The sequence below is a fragment of the Pogona vitticeps genome, chromosome 2 (genome assembly GCF_051106095.1).
Source record: "Pogona vitticeps strain Pit_001003342236 chromosome 2, PviZW2.1, whole genome shotgun sequence".
NCBI classification, from domain to species: Eukaryota; Metazoa; Chordata; class Lepidosauria; order Squamata; family Agamidae; genus Pogona; species Pogona vitticeps.
In genome coordinates, this window is record NC_135784.1 from 201163231 (window position 1) to 201179727 (window position 16497).

The window sequence follows — 16497 nt, forward strand, 5'->3', positions numbered from 1 at the left end:
AAGTTCTTAGCGATCGGGGTGTGTGTGTGTGTTACACAGCTTCCTTTGCAGAGAATGGCTCCCAACATACTCCATGTGCGGGTAGGAGAAGCAAGAGAAACTGCCATAAAGGAGGAGGATTTGGAAAAGCACCTCACGCTGATGGAACACTGCAGAACTAGAAAAGGAAACTCTTTCATCTCCTTCTGTCCGAAGGGAATCAGAGTGTCTAGTGTGACATTTCAAAACATGAGACCTATTGGGAATTTCTCCAAATGAATGTTAACTGAAATGAATAAATAGGGATAACTGATTTCAAAATCACCCAACAAGACAAAATGTCAGATCCCTGTCTCACATTTGTATTTACTTGATAATGCACTTATTTCCTTCCTTGCATCTATATTATTTAGGGATTGTTAACTGGGCCACACCCCAGTCACGTATCTTCTCTTTGTATCCTGCCTGAACTTGTTCCAAAATTGAAAACTGTTTGCCCTCACCCTTTACTACAGAAGAACAGTGCTGAGAAAAACAAATAGCAAAGAGCGGCAATCTTCTATAGGTTAGGGATATTCAAGATTCAGGAACCAGTTCTCAAAGCAGAAAAGGCCTTCTGCCAAGTCTCCTCACCTTCCTGTTGGTCTCTCTGCAACACAGCCTACCCATGACCTTCATCTGGCTGCTCCCTGCACCCCAGGGGGCCCAAATGGACACATACACACCCACTATAAGGTACAGAGAGGAATAAGACTTCACTGAAGGCAATATCCTTCAGAAACAGAACAAAAAGAAAAAAGAATACTCTCTGGCCCACCATTCGGGGAAGCAGTTTCCTCCTTGCTTTGTATGAACGCCAACCAAGTTGGAGCCTGAAAGAAGGCAGATTTGTGCCCATGCAGAGCATATACATGCCTCTGCATGTGTATGTGCACATGGAGAAGAGAGACACAGATGTCATGCCAGTATGGAGGGATGCATGCAACAATGTGTGTGTTTGTGTGTGCACACACGTACCCATGTGTGCATGTTCTTGGGTGCAGTCCATGCTGGACCATTTAAAATAATGACACAGCTCCAGAAGGAAAAACATGCCCATTATCAGTGAAGGAGGACAGATCCTTTGTCCTATTACCATTTTTTTGTATGGTGCAAACTTGAGAAGTCACCTCTGGATAAGAACTTTTTGTATTTTAAACAAAAATCTCAAAACACTTAAAAGAGAGCAGCATTTACCTTTTAAAGCTATTCTCTCTGGAAGGGTGGCACTTACATAGTTAAGAGGGGACAAAGCCTCCCTAAGGGGTGGACTTTTTCAAAGAAGAAAAAATCAAAATGTATGAAACTGACCATATAGAGATGGTTCATTAGTGAATTAGGAAAACACCATGTTCTTTTTGGGCAAACCCAAAACCCAGCAGAAAGGTCAGTATATGAATGCATATGTGCATTAGTTGAGTTTGCTGTTCAAAGAAACAATACTCGAGTTCAAGTAGTTAAGGCTGCCAACAGCTTGTTTCATTTAGTGAAAGGCAAATCTCACCCCGAGTCCAATAACACCACCCCACAACCTATGTAAGCCACATACACCCCAAATGAAGGTTCTTTCTAAACATTCAGCCATTTGCCAGGAGCTGAAATTTTTCAACAAAATGGAAGGAATTAAAACTCATCCAGGAACCTCAATGAGATGAGCCAGCAGAGGAACAATAGGGGTTAATCTAGAATCGTGTCACGGAGCAACATTACTGCCCACCGTTATACCTTTGTCCATGTTAAAAAATCTACAAAGGGCTAAATAACAGAAAAAAATGCCATGAGGTATAAGAAACAGAAAACCTTACAAATAACAAAAAAGCTATAGTTACTTTGATTTGTGATGCAACCCAAGGATTTTTAAGTGACCAAAAAAAATACAAAATGATCTCTGTCACAACATCTTAAACCTACTTTGCATTTTTGCAAGATGGTGACCAAGAACTGAGCTCATACGGAGAACTGTGAAGTGTTTTCAGTGTCTGTAAACTTCATGCTGGTAGCGTCCTCTCAAGCTGCAATTTCCTTTATTTTTTATTTTTTATTTTATTTTTTTTGTAGAAAAAAGTATAAATAATTTTCTATCCAGAAAGTTGGGTAAATGCATCCCTCGGAGAAATATTCAGGATGGCTGAATGGAATAGCACTCCTGTTTTTAGAAATGGATTCTGCTGGTCTGTGTCACAGGTGAACTGCATGTCGCACTAAGAAGGTGCCCAACGATAGTCTCTGCAAAAAACCGTCCAGAAGGACAAAATAGTTCTTACAGCAAGTCCATTTTGGGTCTGTAATGTAGCAGTAGAGGTGCTTTCTGAAAGATAAAATGATATACCTACTTGAAGGAAAAAGCTGTGGTAATCACAACCTGAAGCAAAATACAAGAGAAGGAGAAGGGGATCCCAATGTTTTGAACATGTCATCAATTTAAACCACTAATGTGTCTGGCATGGGAAGGGGGAATTACCCAGGAAAGTTGTTGGCATCACTATGTTTACTTGCACTTTTAAACTAGTTTGTTAGTAGTTGGTTTAATTCTTCTTGGATCACTGCCCACTCCAAGGACTTTTATATATTTGAGTGGGTGGGTGGACATAAAAATATCTGTGTAACACCGTATTTTTTTTTTTAAGCAAAGCATGCTGCTTATATATTGCCCCATAGTGCTTACAGAACTCTATGGGTGGTTTTCAATTACCCAGGCTACACATTGCCCTCCCCCTCTGCAAGCTGGGTATCCATTTTACCGACCTCAGAAGTATAGAAGTCTGAGTCAACCTGGAGCTGGCTACCCGGGATAGAACCCCAGGTTGTGAGCAGTTTTGGCTGTAGTACAGCAAATTAACCACTGTGTTGGAAGGCTCCTATATAGCTTTTTGATGCATTTTTATGTTGTTGTTTTTAAAAAAAGTTTTAATCTTGTAAACTGCCCAGAGTCATGCTTGCAATAATGGGACAGAATATAAACTGAAAAAATAAATAAATACATTCAGTGTTAGGTTTTTATATTTATTGATTTTACTGGAATGCATTCTGGTGTAGAGTGCAATATAAATATATTATTCAAAGATACCAGGTACAGTCAATCAAAATTATAAAATCATTGACTGGTATTTTATAACAGACACACTCCTTAACCAAAAATCTAAGTATCTATTTAATATCGGCACATTATGTATGTATGTTGTTGTTGTTGTTGGTATTTGTATTATTAGTATTACAGCTCCAAAGTAGTTGCCTGTGAAACATTGGTTAAGACTAGATTCCTCAGTTTCGAGAATTCAGCACATGCTCCACCACTGTCTGTCCCCAAAAGGACAATATAGTAGGCCCCCCCCCCAATATCTGCAGGGAATAGGTTCCAAGCCCCCACCTCCACATATGCCTGAAACAGCAATGAGTAGAGATCCCATTCACTACTATACATGGGGGGGATGGCGGAACATGAGGTAAGTGCACATGTATTAGTGCAGTGTGCGCATGCACACTGCAGGCTGGGATGCAGCAGCCGCATCCTCAGACAACTGAAACCGTGGATAAGGGGATCCTACTGTACTTCAAACACTGCCCAACAGTACACACACCTCTGAAGAATCCTCTTCATTTGCATTGGGCTGGACACTGGCCAAGTAAAACAGGGGAAGAGAAAGATGCACAATTTCCAGCCTCATGCAGGGAGCAATGAAGGACACAACAAATCAAACCCAAATGCTATCAGCTAACCATCCTGATATATGTGACAAAGTAGCAGACTGGAGATTCAGTCCAAAATGTTAGAAGAAACAATTGATCTTAAGCATACCTTAAATCTCCATCTTGTAACAACTACAAATTTGAGAGTGTGGTCCTTGCCCAGAATTTCTTCATTGCATAATATATCCAGCTAATAAAAACAGAAATATTTTGTCAGATTAACAGGTAAAATCACAATAAATTAAGTACAGGACAATAAGTAAAGGCCTAAAAATTGAATGCTAGTTTCCAGGGAGACAGAAATACAGACATTGATTCAAATAATCTCAACAAGATTCTGAGAAACATAAAACTAAACATAAACCTTTGACAGCAAACTCATTAAGAACTCAAGCCTCAAGTAATAGGACTCATTGCATAACAAACATAACAGACATATCATATCCATATCCATATCCCAAATACACTTAGACACACTGCTTCCGGCTTTAAATACCACACTGCAATTTGTTGCTATCTAGAAAAATCAGATGTTGGCTCATAATATGTTCTTGATTATGTGACACACAGCTAAAAAGTGTATGACTTGGTTCCAGATAGGAATCAGTATGAAAATTGTCTATTTTATTTATTTATTAGATTTTTGCCCCGCCCTTCTAGACAATGTCTACTTAGGGCAGCTTACAAATAAAATTATTCACAAAATTGTTAATACAACAATTAAATCGACAATAAAGTATTAATCAAGATGGGAAAATATAAACAAAAAAGTAAGAAATAAAAGTCAAGTATTGACAGGAGGGAAGGCCTGCCTAAAGAGCCAAGTCTTTAATTGACTCTTAATTGTCTATGATAGTAACTAGTAAATAAATAAATACCTAGGAAGGCAAGATCTACACAGTCCATTTCCAGGTATCTAATCCAGGACACAAGTAATTAGAAACAGCAAAACAACAGAATAGGGCAGGAGACTGCAATTAAGAATGCTTCATTAGATGCCTGGCAGTCAATTTTGACTGCATGGCTGCTTTTAATCTGAAAGCCTCCTATACTTAATAAAGGCTAGAGCTCTTCATGTATCCATAGCAATGCAAACTACTAGTTCCCACACATGCAGCGTATTGGCATCCTGTCTGCATACATCTGACGATAACTTTACTTTTTCTTTTTGCTCTATTGGTACTTTTGTCTGGTTTTGATCATACAGTGGTGCCTCACTTAATGACGATAATCCGTTCCAGGAAAATCGCCATTAAGCAAAAACATTGTAAAGCTAAATTAAAAGCCCCATTGAAACACATTGAAACCCATTCAATGCGTTCCAATGGGGTAAAAACTCACCATCCAGCGAAGATCCTCCATACGGCAGCCATTTTTGCTGCCTATATAGCGAGGAATCCATCCCTAAGCACAGCGGGGAGCCATTTTAAGCACCCGACAGCCATCCTGAAACCGCCGATCAGCTATTTAAAAAACATCGCTTTGCGAAGAATCGGTTCCCAAAGCAGGGAACCGATCATTGCTAAGTGAAATTCCCCCATTTAGACCATCGTTTTGCGATCGCAATTGCGATCACAAAAAGATCGTCGTAAGGTGGATTCGTCGTAATGTGGGGCAAGCGTTAAGCGAGGCACCACTGTACTTACATGCCTGTGCCATGGTAAATAACACAATTTACCTATGGATCACAACAAAGGCAGTTATGGATACTATTATCTAAATAAGGCAAAATCTTCTCACATGAGTTTTATATAGGTTCTTGACTCATCTCAAGATCTGTTGGACCGAGGATGGCGTAGCTCATGTTTGCTTAATCAGTTTAAGAGGAGATGGAATAAACCCCATACGAAGTGGGGGGTCTGGTCTTTGTTAATGTTCCCATAGATTTTGTCAGACTCGGACTGCACTGGTTAATGAACATCTACGTCCATTGCCTTAACAATGCGTAGATCTAGTTGTGAGTAAGATGCAAAACCCTCCGACAGAGAAGGAGGATTTGTATCCGCAACATCAGAGTCCGGAGTTGGCAAATTCGGCAGTGACTCAGGGGGTAGAAAGGAATCTGAGGCATCAGTATCAGAGAATGCAGACAATGAGGTCTGAGATGGAGAGGGTTCATCATCTAATGCTGCAATCTGTACAGGTTTCGACTTGGGAAATTTCCGTTTGGTAACTGAGGTTCGAGGAGCAGTATGTTGAGCCTTTGCACAGTGAGAACGATGGGATTGTGTAATCTTGTCTGGTATCAGGGAAGGGCCAGTATAAGTGGTAGTAGCCTGTACTGATGTGGCCTCCTGCGGTACTGCAGGCATTGTAGATGGTTTAGAGTGTTTAGGGGGGCGGTGGAGAGGAGAAAAAAGGCACAAAGTCTCTCACAGATTCCTTTTTGATGCAATAGCAAGAAGAGCTCATCGAAGAGAAGAAACCTCAGTGGCGGCAAAAAGGAACTGAGGCACTTGCCAGGATGGGCGGACCACGTGTACTGGGAGGCAGTCGTAGCAAACAGTGTTAAGCTCTAGAAGATTCTGTAAACCTCTGCGCAGGCGCAGATAAAACTCATTAGTGTGCATTCACCGAGACCACAAAGAAGAAGCATGATTTCATCTTAAGTGCAAGGCAGCTGTAGCAGATACTGATTTACCAGAACTTAGTTTTGAAGCAGATGGATCAAATGTTTGCATGCTCACAATTACAAACCACATATATATTTAAGAACAAATGCAAAGGCTTAAATCAGGATCCTGCCAGTGCACATTCTGTTTTCAAAGCAATTTTCAAATGCAAAGAAAAGCCAAAAGAAAAGCTCCTGGCTGTTTGGGGGACTTCAGTCATTGAGGAAGAACGTAGCTTAGCACAAGCTTCTACTTAAGACCCTAGATGTCCGTGTCTCATTAATGACATAGATGATTGAAGCAGAAACTCAGAAAGATCAGAAAAGTTCAACTAGTTCATTTTTAAAGTTATTTCATTGATTGTGCTCCACCATGACATCTTCTGATAAGGAACGTTAAAAAATATTTAATAAAATAAGAATAAATAAAAAGTGACACTGAAAGTTTCTAAACCAAATTTCTGACATCCCCTTTAAAGGGCTGTTTCAAAATGCTACTACTCGCTATTTAGTTAGACGACAGAAAATATACTTTAGTCTTAAAGGGAAAAACATTTCTAAGATTATGTCATTTATACTTTTTAAAAGTTATGAGACAATGAAAATCCAACTGTATGTTCTGCTCTACTTTGTAAAAAATGCAAATTGACTAATTACCTCATTAAATGAAGAAAGATTAAGCTTTTTGGCAATGAACTTCTTTAGATGCAAAACTGTTGCTTGTGCTGAGCAGCGAATCCATTTTCTCTTCAGTCCACGTAATTTGCTGCTGTTGCATTCCAAACAGATGCTTACCTTTAAGGGGGAAGCAAACAGCCAGGGTCAGTTAAGAGGAGGCTCTTCTTTCATAACAGCAAAATCAGAGAGGTGAGTACTCTGAACCATGCAAGTATGGATCATACACAAAAAGGAGGTTTCAATGGTACAGCACAAGCTTTTAATGCAGAAGGTTCAGTTTCTGCATTTTCAATTAAAAAAAACGATCTGATAGCAGACAATGGGAGACACCTCTATTTTAAGCCCTACTGAACAGCTGTAAGGCAAAATAAACAATGTTGGATTAGATGAACAAATACAATGGTGCCTCGACTTACAAACGTCCCTGCTTACAACCATTTCGAGTTACAATCAGTTCTGGCCGCAAAATTTTGCTTCTATTGTGACTGGAGCTTCTACTTACGAACAGAAAAAGGCAGGGGAAAAAGGCGGGAAATTCAAATTGCTAACTGTATATGGCGACGAGGCTGCTTCTTTGTAGCTCTTTCGCACCAGCAGTTACAGAGTGTGCATCGGAGGAGGCTTGGGACTGCCTCCTTCTGCTTCTGAGTGAGCGCATGTGTGTGTTTGCAGGGAGGCTTCGGGCTGCCTGGTAAGATAAGGTACTGTTTTCTGCTTTTAAAAAACTGTTCTGGGTGTTTATGCAGCATGGTTTTGAGCTGGGGGTTATGTTTCTGTGCTGTGATGGGTCTTGGGGGGTTTGTTTGTTTTGGGTCCCCCCCATTTCTGATGGGTCTTTGGTGGGGCTTATTGCTTTTTGGAGTGTTTTTTCCCCATTTCCGATGGGTCTTGTGGGGTTTGGTTGCTTTTTGGTTTTCCCCTCCATTTCCGATGGGTCTTGGGGGGTTTGATTGTGGGATTTTTTGCTCCCCCCATTTTTGATGGGTCTTGGGGGGTTTGGTTGGTTTTTGCAGGGGGTTTCCCCATTTCCAATGGGTCCTACATTCTCCCCTTGCTTTTTCTTTTGTTTTCTTTGCATTTCCGACCTGCCCCCTTTGCTCTTTGTGCATTTCTGATCTGCTCCGTTTGTTTTCTGTGCATTTCCAATGGGTCTTGCATGCTTATTCGCTTCTGCCCCCCCCCATCTTCGGCCGGAAGGGATTAATCGCATTTCCAATAAGTCTTGCAGTGATTTTTTTGTGATTTTTTTAATTCAGCCGGAACAGATTAATTGAATTTCAATGCATTCCTATGGGAAATGGTGCTTCAATTTACGACCATTTCAAGTTATGCCGATCTTCTGGAATGGGTTATGGTTGTAAATCAAGGCACCGCTGTAGCCTAACCCAATACAAAACAGTTTTCCTTCCTCCCTCCCTCCCCAGCCTATATCACATGATCTCAGAGAGGGTTACAAAACTGTATAAAACATTTTTAAAACATAAGATTTTCAAAACAATTTAAAATTAAACACAAAATGAAAACATTCAAAGATTAAAAACATAGCCTAAAACCTGGGAAAGCCACATTCCTCAACCGGCAAGGGCTCTAATAAATAAGTGCATCTTGACTTGGTACTGAAATGATGCCAATGTTGGCACCAACTGAACCACCAAAGGGAGGGCATTCCACAGTTGGAGTGCTATAGAAGAAAAAAATCCTTCCCAATGTCTCTACATAACAAACTGTTCTTAATGGTGGCACATGGACCAGGGCTTCCCCAGCAGATCTTAGTGATCAGACAGGTTTATATACAGTGATGGCCAAAAATATTGGTTACAGTTATTTTTTCCAAAGGGGATGCTACCAAATATTAAGTTAAGGGTGCCAATAATTTTGGCCAGTGCATTTTTGGGTTTCTGTGTGGGATTCTATCAGATTTGACTTTTCTTCTTTTTTGTTTGCGTTGTTCCAACGCAAACCAAAGAAATGAACATGTGAGTACCAAAACATGTGCAACTGAAACAATTTTCTGAGAGAAGGGTTGCATTTTCTGACAGAAACTAGATATATACCTCAAACTATTGGGTTGTTTCTAAAGATGTACTCATGAACAGGGCTTCAAACATTACTTTTTTGGATTACAAAACATAGAATCCCCTAGGCAGCAAGGCTAGCGGCTGTGCTGGCTGGGGATTCTAGGAATTATAGGATTAAATAGATCTGTTAAAAGGAGGCAAGCTAATTCTACACATCAGAGTCATTATTTGCTGTTTTCCACAAAACTGGTGCAGATTATTTGCTTGTTGGTGGCAATTCTACCCATCACTATCAAAAGAAAAAGTGTTGTGTGATAGTGGCATTTGGATGGTTAAGTAAAAAAATGTGCTAGGCACTTACCGGGTAGAATACTGCACCTTGAAAGTCCCTCAGACTTTCCACAGGAACTAAGAGGCAGCTTTCATTCAGCCTATCAATTAAATAGCCACATGCCCCAATGTTACTCTGATTCACACAGTATTCCTTTAAATCCATATGAAGTTGCCTTAAAATAGCAAGCCCACTGATCTATCTAGCCAGGATTTTATCTCTGCCACTTCTAAACCTGGGCATACATCTCATTAATTTTTAGAATTCAAAGGTCATTTTTAAACAATACCTGTTCATCGCTTCTGTGATAATCATTATCTTCTTCCTGTTTTTCTTCTGATGTTTCTTTGTTTGTATTTTCATCTGCTTTTGTTTCCCCTTGTGAAAAAAAGCATAGAGCATCTGTGATGAAGTGGAAGTCTCAAAATTTACGAATGAATGCAAAAATAAAAGGCAACCAAAATACACAGCCCTTTCAAATATGGGCTTATCAGACACTAAGAATTCAGTTTAGTCATAAAACTAAGGACAATACAAGCTTTAAAAAAAGTGGGGTACAGTGTGTGGTACATCACAACAAACCTGGGCATTTTAGATACAAATGAGAACTTTTGGAATTCTAGGGCTTCCAATCCCAGAAGTCGCCTAGAGGCCCCCAAGTAGACTTCTGATCTGGGAGGAGAGAAGCCAGAAGGCAAAAGAGATATCTATCTACTGCCATTGTCTGCTTCATTTCACATGCTGGTGCGGATCTACTATGAAACTACTGAAGCTTATGCTTCAGGGCCATTAAACCCGGAAGTGACTTTAGTTCACATTTTTTTAAAAACTGTGCTGCTCTGTCATGGGAAAACCCCATTAAAGAAGATAAAAGTGGTTCCTGAGACCTCATTGCTGGTTGCAGAGAGGCTCCCATAACAATTAAAGCTTCAGGGACCCAAAAAATGTAGCTCCACCACTGTTCACATGTATCAACTGGGAAGAACAAGGTAATGCTTCCACACTCGCACTGCTTCCTAAAAGTCATCCCAGTTTCCATAGGAAGGGGACCTCTCTATGCATTAGACTTTATCGAGGAAGCATCTCACTAGACTACCCTTCCCATGGACCACTGAGGCAATTCATGAGAAGAAGTGAGAGCGAGGTTTTTTTTCCTTTTTCTTCTCAGCCAAAGTACATGGAATGAAGCAGTGGATGGTGGCTGAAAGATATCCAGTTTGTCCTATCCCAGAAATCTGCTTGCTATGCCTCTAAAACCCCCAACTAGTTATTGGTTTGACTACTTTAGCAAAACTCCATACCAGTGATGGCTAACCTTTTTGAGCCCGAGTGCCCAAACAGCGACACAAAACCAAATTATTTCTTTTGAACGGCCAACATTACAATTAAATCTGAATACTGATGTTTTAGTTTAGAAAAAACAACTCATACAGATGTCTGAATTAATCATCACCTTTTGTCTTCAAAACATAACAGAACTTTCAATGATACAAACACTTTTTATTGAAAAATAACCATTAACTCTAGCAAATGGAAACAAATATTAAAGTAATACAACCCAGGTAATTAATAGAAACTTTTAAAATAATTATATGCATGCATTTTTGATACGGGATACTCAACTTGGCACGCTTTTGCACAGCATGATTTTTTGATGTTGTACGCATGCTGATAATTTGTCAAACCTTGGCCCATTTGCTGTTAGTTTGAGAGCAACACATGCAGCACCCAGACAACCCAGATAGTGTGGCTGCTGACCTTGAGCCAGACATCCTAGAGAGTTAAGTACAATGGGCCTTAGGAAGCATGGCTAACAACAAGGCCAGTAGAAGTGGTGGCATTCCAGCTGGACTATTGAAAATCTTAAAAGATTATGCTGTTAAGGTGCTACATTCAATATGCCAGCAAGTTTGGAAAACCCAACAGTGGCCAGAGGACTGGAAAATATCAGTCTACATCCCAATCCCAAAGAAGGGCAGTGCCAAAGAATGCGCCAACTACTGTACAACTGCACTCATTTCACACGCTAGCAAGGTTATGCTCAAAATCCTGCAAGGTAGGCTTCAGCAGTATGTGGACTGAGAACTCCCAGAAGTACAAGCTGGATTTCAAAGGGGCAGAGGAACCAGAGACCAAATTGCTAACATGCGCTGGATTATGGAGAAAGCCAGAGAGTTCTAGAAAAACATCTACTTCTGCTTCATTGACTACGCAAAAGCCTTTGACTGTGTGGACCACAGCAAACTGTGGCAAGTTCTTAAAGAAATGGGAGTGCCTGATCACCTTATCTATCTCCTGAAAAATCTGTATGTGGGACAGGAAGCAACAGTTAGAACTGGTTATGGAACAACTGGTTCAAAATTGGGAAAGGAGTATGACAAGGCTGTATATTGTCCCCCTGCTTATTTAACTTATATGCAGAATACATCATGCAAAAGGCTGGACTGGAGGAATCCCAAACCAGAATTAAGATTGCCAGAAGAAATGTCAACAACCACAGATATGCAGATGATACTGATGGCATAAAGTGAGGAGAAATGAAAAAACCTCTTAATGAGGGTGAAAGAGGAGAGCGCAAAAAGTTGTCTGAAGCTCAACATAAAAAAACCCCCAAGATCATGGCCACTGGTCCCATCACCTCCTGGCACATAGAAGGGGAAGATACAGAGCCAATAACAGATTTTACTTTCTTGGGCTCCATGATCACTGCAGATGGGACAGCAGCCATGAAATTAAAGGATACCTGCTACTTGGGAGGAAAGCGATGACAAACCTAGACAGAATCTTAGAAAGCAGAGACATCACCTTGCAAACAAAGGTACGCATAGTCAAAGCTATGGTTTTCCCTGTAGTGATGTATGGAGCTGGACCATAAAGGTGGCTGACCACAGAATATTTATTTATTTATTTATTTATTTATTTATTTATTTATTTATTTATTTATTTATTTATTCATTTATTCATTCATTCATTCATTCATTCATTCATTCATTCATTCATTCATTCATTCATTCATTCCCTGCTCCTCTAGACCATGTCTACTCGGGGCGGCTTTTGATGCTTTTGTATTATGGTGCTGGAGGAGACTCTCGAGAGTCCCCTGGATTGCAAGGAGAACAAACCTATCCATTCTGAAGGAATTCAACCCTGAGTGCTCACTGGAAGGACAGATCCTGAAACTGAGGCTCCAATACTTTGGCCATCTCATGAGAAGAGAAGACTCCCTGGAAAAGACCCTGATGCTGAGAAAATGTGAAGGCAAGAGGAGCAGGGGACAACAGAGGACAAGATGGATGGATAGTGTCACCGAAGCTACCAACATGAATTTGACCCAACTCCAGGAGGCAGTGAAAGACAGGAGGGCCTGGCGTGCTCTAGTCCAGGGGTCACGAAGAGTCAGACATGATTTAACGACTAAACAACAACAGCATTTATAAAGCTTATTAAGTACATTGAAATTCTGGACTTGTTTCCTCCAAAATAAACCACCCTCAGAAAAGCAGCTATACAGTGGTGCCTCACTTAACAACTGCCCCGCATTATGACCAATCTGCTTTACGACAATCTTTTTGCGATTGCAATTGCTATCGCAAACCGATGGTCTAAATGGGGGAATTTCGCTTAGCGATGATCGGTTCCCTGCTTTGGAACCGATATTCACTTTACAATGTTCAAAAACAGCTGATCATTGGGTTTTCCAAATGGCTGCTTGGTGCTTAAAATGGCTCCCCGCTGTGCTTAGGGACAGATTTCTCGCTATACAGGCAGCAAAAATGGCTGCCGTATCGAGGATCTTTGCTGGACGGTGAGTTTTTACCCCATTGGAACGCATTGAACGGTTTTCAATGCAATTCCAATGGGGTTTTTAATTTCGCTTTACGATGTTTTTGCTTAACAGCGATTTTCCTGGAATGGATTATCGTCGTTAAGTGAGGCACCACTGTATATAGCAGTGGACACTTTAAATACACATTTTATACACTACATAAAGTGTATACACACATTTCACTTATTTGTTGGAATAAGTGAACACTTATAGTGTTGGAAAAGAGTTTTACAGAGAACATGACTCATCAGAAAGATAAGTAAAGCAAATAAATGTGGACTTTCGCTACAAGCTAAAATAACCAAACAAAGGGTACTGTACTACCATCATAAAAAGACAAGCTCACTGGAAAAGGCAGCACGTGAGATGGATTGACACAATAAAGAAACCCACAGTCTTTTGTTTGTAAGCTCTTTTGTTTGGTGTTGCACTCAAAGTAGGACCAGGAGTAGAAAGACTGGGATTCAGATTTTGGGAATAAACTGTGATATTCTTGCCTGCTTTGGGGACGAGAAATAGAGAAACCCAATTGCTACACACTTCATATTTCTGCTGTTCTCAGCAAACTGCAGATCTAAATGCAGTGGAAATTAACAGTTTTGAGACACACACACAATTTTTCCTAGGTTTTGAGCCACTTTTCAGTTTTGAGTCAAACACACACACACACAAACATACAATTTTTCCTAGGTTTTGAGCCACTTTTCAGTTTTGAGTCACACACATACAAACACAGAGACAAATTTTTTCCTAAACTTTTAATTCTACAGCATTAACACAGAACCCTTTGACAAGAAAAAAAAACAAGTTCCCAAAGAGACATTCTGCTCTGATGAAACAAACTCAGGGTAACATTTATACCAGATACAAGTACACACCTCACTCCCTCTATTTTGTACATATATTTGAAGTCGCATGTTCCTTCCCTGCTTAACCTGCAGCCTTTCCCTCCTGCTTGCAAAGTCAACTCAGGCGGGGCCAGAAGCAGTCATTTGACTCCTGGGCCCAGCTGTAACCAATCAAGCAGGCTTATCTCCGATCTCTTAAAGAGATATCTTAAAGAAGGAATGCCAGAACCCAGGAAATTAGCAAGAAGAGATGGCTGACGATAGTTTGAGGTTTGGGGGTGGGGTGGGGTGGGGTGGTGTAGCGGGGGGTAGTGCTCTGCTTGCGTGCCAAGGGAGACGTCTCCACATGCCACAGGTGGCACACATGCCATAGGTTCGCCATCACTGCTCTATACTCATTTTTAGAAGCTACACATTATCTGCACAGCCTGAATATAAACACTAGAGAACTTGAGTCTTTGCAAAACATTGAGCCGGTTCATATGCCACAGCAGCAAGCATGTAACATAATAACTAGTAGTGAGGATAAAAAGTAGTAAAGAAGTGTTCTTCAATATTTTTATTAATGACTTGGATGAGGGAGTGCAGGGAATGCTTGTCAAATTTGCAGATGATACCAAATTGGGCAGAATAGCCTATACCCTAGAAAAGTGGTCCCCAAACTTTTTGGGACCATGGACTGGTTGGGGGGTGCAGGCTCCATGTGCGTGGCTGCACCCCCGCGTTTGCAGAGGGGCATGTCACGCTCATGCGCATGCCCATGAGCACGACAGGTCCACTGTGCGTGTGTGCGGGGGGGGGGAAGATCCGTCTCCGCGGCCCATTTCCAGGAAGCCCACGGACTGGCACTGGGCCACAGACTGGGGGTTGGGGACCCCTGCCCTAGAAGACAGGAACAAAATTCAAAATGACCTTGATAGGAGGCATTCAAGAAAAACTTAGATAATCACCTGGCAGATATGCTTTTTATTCCTGTATTGAGCAGGAGGTTGGACTTGATGGCCTTGTAGGCCCCTTCCAACTTCACTTTTCTATGATTCAAATATCAATTATGAAGAATTGCATGAATGTAGTAGCTGAAATCCTGTTGGGCAGATCTACATGCACAACAGGGGAGACATCATCATCAATGGGAAATTACTGTTAATTAAAAGTAATTTCTGGGTTCATACAACCCGTACAGAAAGCAACACAGTTGTGTGCACCTCAAAATCATCAAATGAAACCTTTAATTAGTGGCAATTCACCACAAATGGTGACAGCAATACCATGATGCATGCAGAGCTGTGCGACAGGATTTCTGTCAGTATTTGCCAAAACTAGAACATAACAGCAGCTTGCCAATCAAAATGTTGTACAATATAAATTTTCAACAGTATAATTTTTCCTTTAGCAAACATTCAGTTATAAACAAGCCTATAGCAACCCATTCTAATTAGCAAGAAATAAAGAATCAAACAATTTCTTTTGGCAAGCATAATGACTGTTGTGAAAGAGCAAACATATGCAAAGTCTACTTACCATTACGGTGGGATTCTAAATGTTGTTTAGCTGAGCATGTCTCCCCCTTGATGTCACCTGGCACTTCCATGCCCAATTTGTGATAGAATTCCCTCTGCTTTCTCATTTCCGCTGTTTAACATTTTAAAATAGTGTCTTTAGCTAAGATCTGTGGATTTATCAACTCAAAAACACTATTCTGTTTACCCTTTCAAAAAATGGATCAAGAGCACCCTCTAATGTTCATCTGCTGCTCTGTGGCTGAAATATTATACCCTTTGACAAACTTCAAATCTGAACACCTTCTGAAACAATATGTTACTTTTAATTTCAGATCCAATATGGAAGATATTACTTAGAAATTCTTGAGATAGAGAAAACTGTCAGAATTTTTTGCATCAGGAAACTCACTTATTGCATTTACTCTTATAGGCAAGTCTCCTTCATGCAATGGAAAAGAAGATAGCCATCTTTTAAGGAGAAGGTCCTTTTAAGGAGAAAGGCAGGGTATGTATGTATGTATGTACGTATGTACGAACGAATGTACGTAGCTATGTATGAACAAATGTACGTACAAACGAACGAATCAATATCCTTTAAACATTTAGAACAGTTAGCCAGGTTCTGTTAAAAACCCTCTTCATTTATCTCTGGACTAGCTCAGATCTTGAGTATTACCATTAAATTTCACCCTTCCCCATAATTTTTGATATTTTCAATCACAGATGGGCAAACAGGAGATGCTTATGTTTTAATGGCTGCAATAAGGACACTCCAGATGTAATGTTCCACATTTGGAACTTCCAGCATATCTTCCTTTCTGAAAAACTAACCATGGAACATGTTTCCTTCCACCAACTCTGAAGTGATCTGAATCATGGCCACAGCATAAAGGGTGATGGTGAGTCCTCCTCTCTGGTCTAAATGGAGGACCTTGCAATTATGCTGGGAGCTTCAATGTAACAGGTAATCTAGTCTTT

At 40.5% G+C, this 16497-nt stretch overlaps 1 protein-coding gene across 2 annotated transcripts in view; it reads right to left on the reverse strand.

The window, feature by feature from the left end:
• Window positions 1-1928: 1928 nt before the first annotated feature.
• The window catches only part of PCGF3 (polycomb group ring finger 3), a 70009-nt gene continuing 55440 nt past the window's right edge, over window positions 1929-16497 (reverse strand). Inside the window, exons 6-10 of one of the 2 annotated variants that reach the window (XM_072991928.2) lie at window positions 15539-15649; window positions 9633-9721; window positions 6974-7111; window positions 3815-3895; window positions 1929-2326 (exon numbers count right to left, since the gene is read on the reverse strand). In XM_072991928.2, coding sequence (XP_072848029.1) covers window positions 2279-2326; window positions 3815-3895; window positions 6974-7111; window positions 9633-9721; window positions 15539-15649 — 467 coding nt within the window. In that variant the 3' untranslated portion in view covers window positions 1929-2278. The remainder of the gene's footprint in view (window positions 2327-3814; window positions 3896-6973; window positions 7112-9632; window positions 9722-15538; window positions 15650-16497) is intronic. The other variant, XM_072991929.2, reaches the window with a different exon arrangement.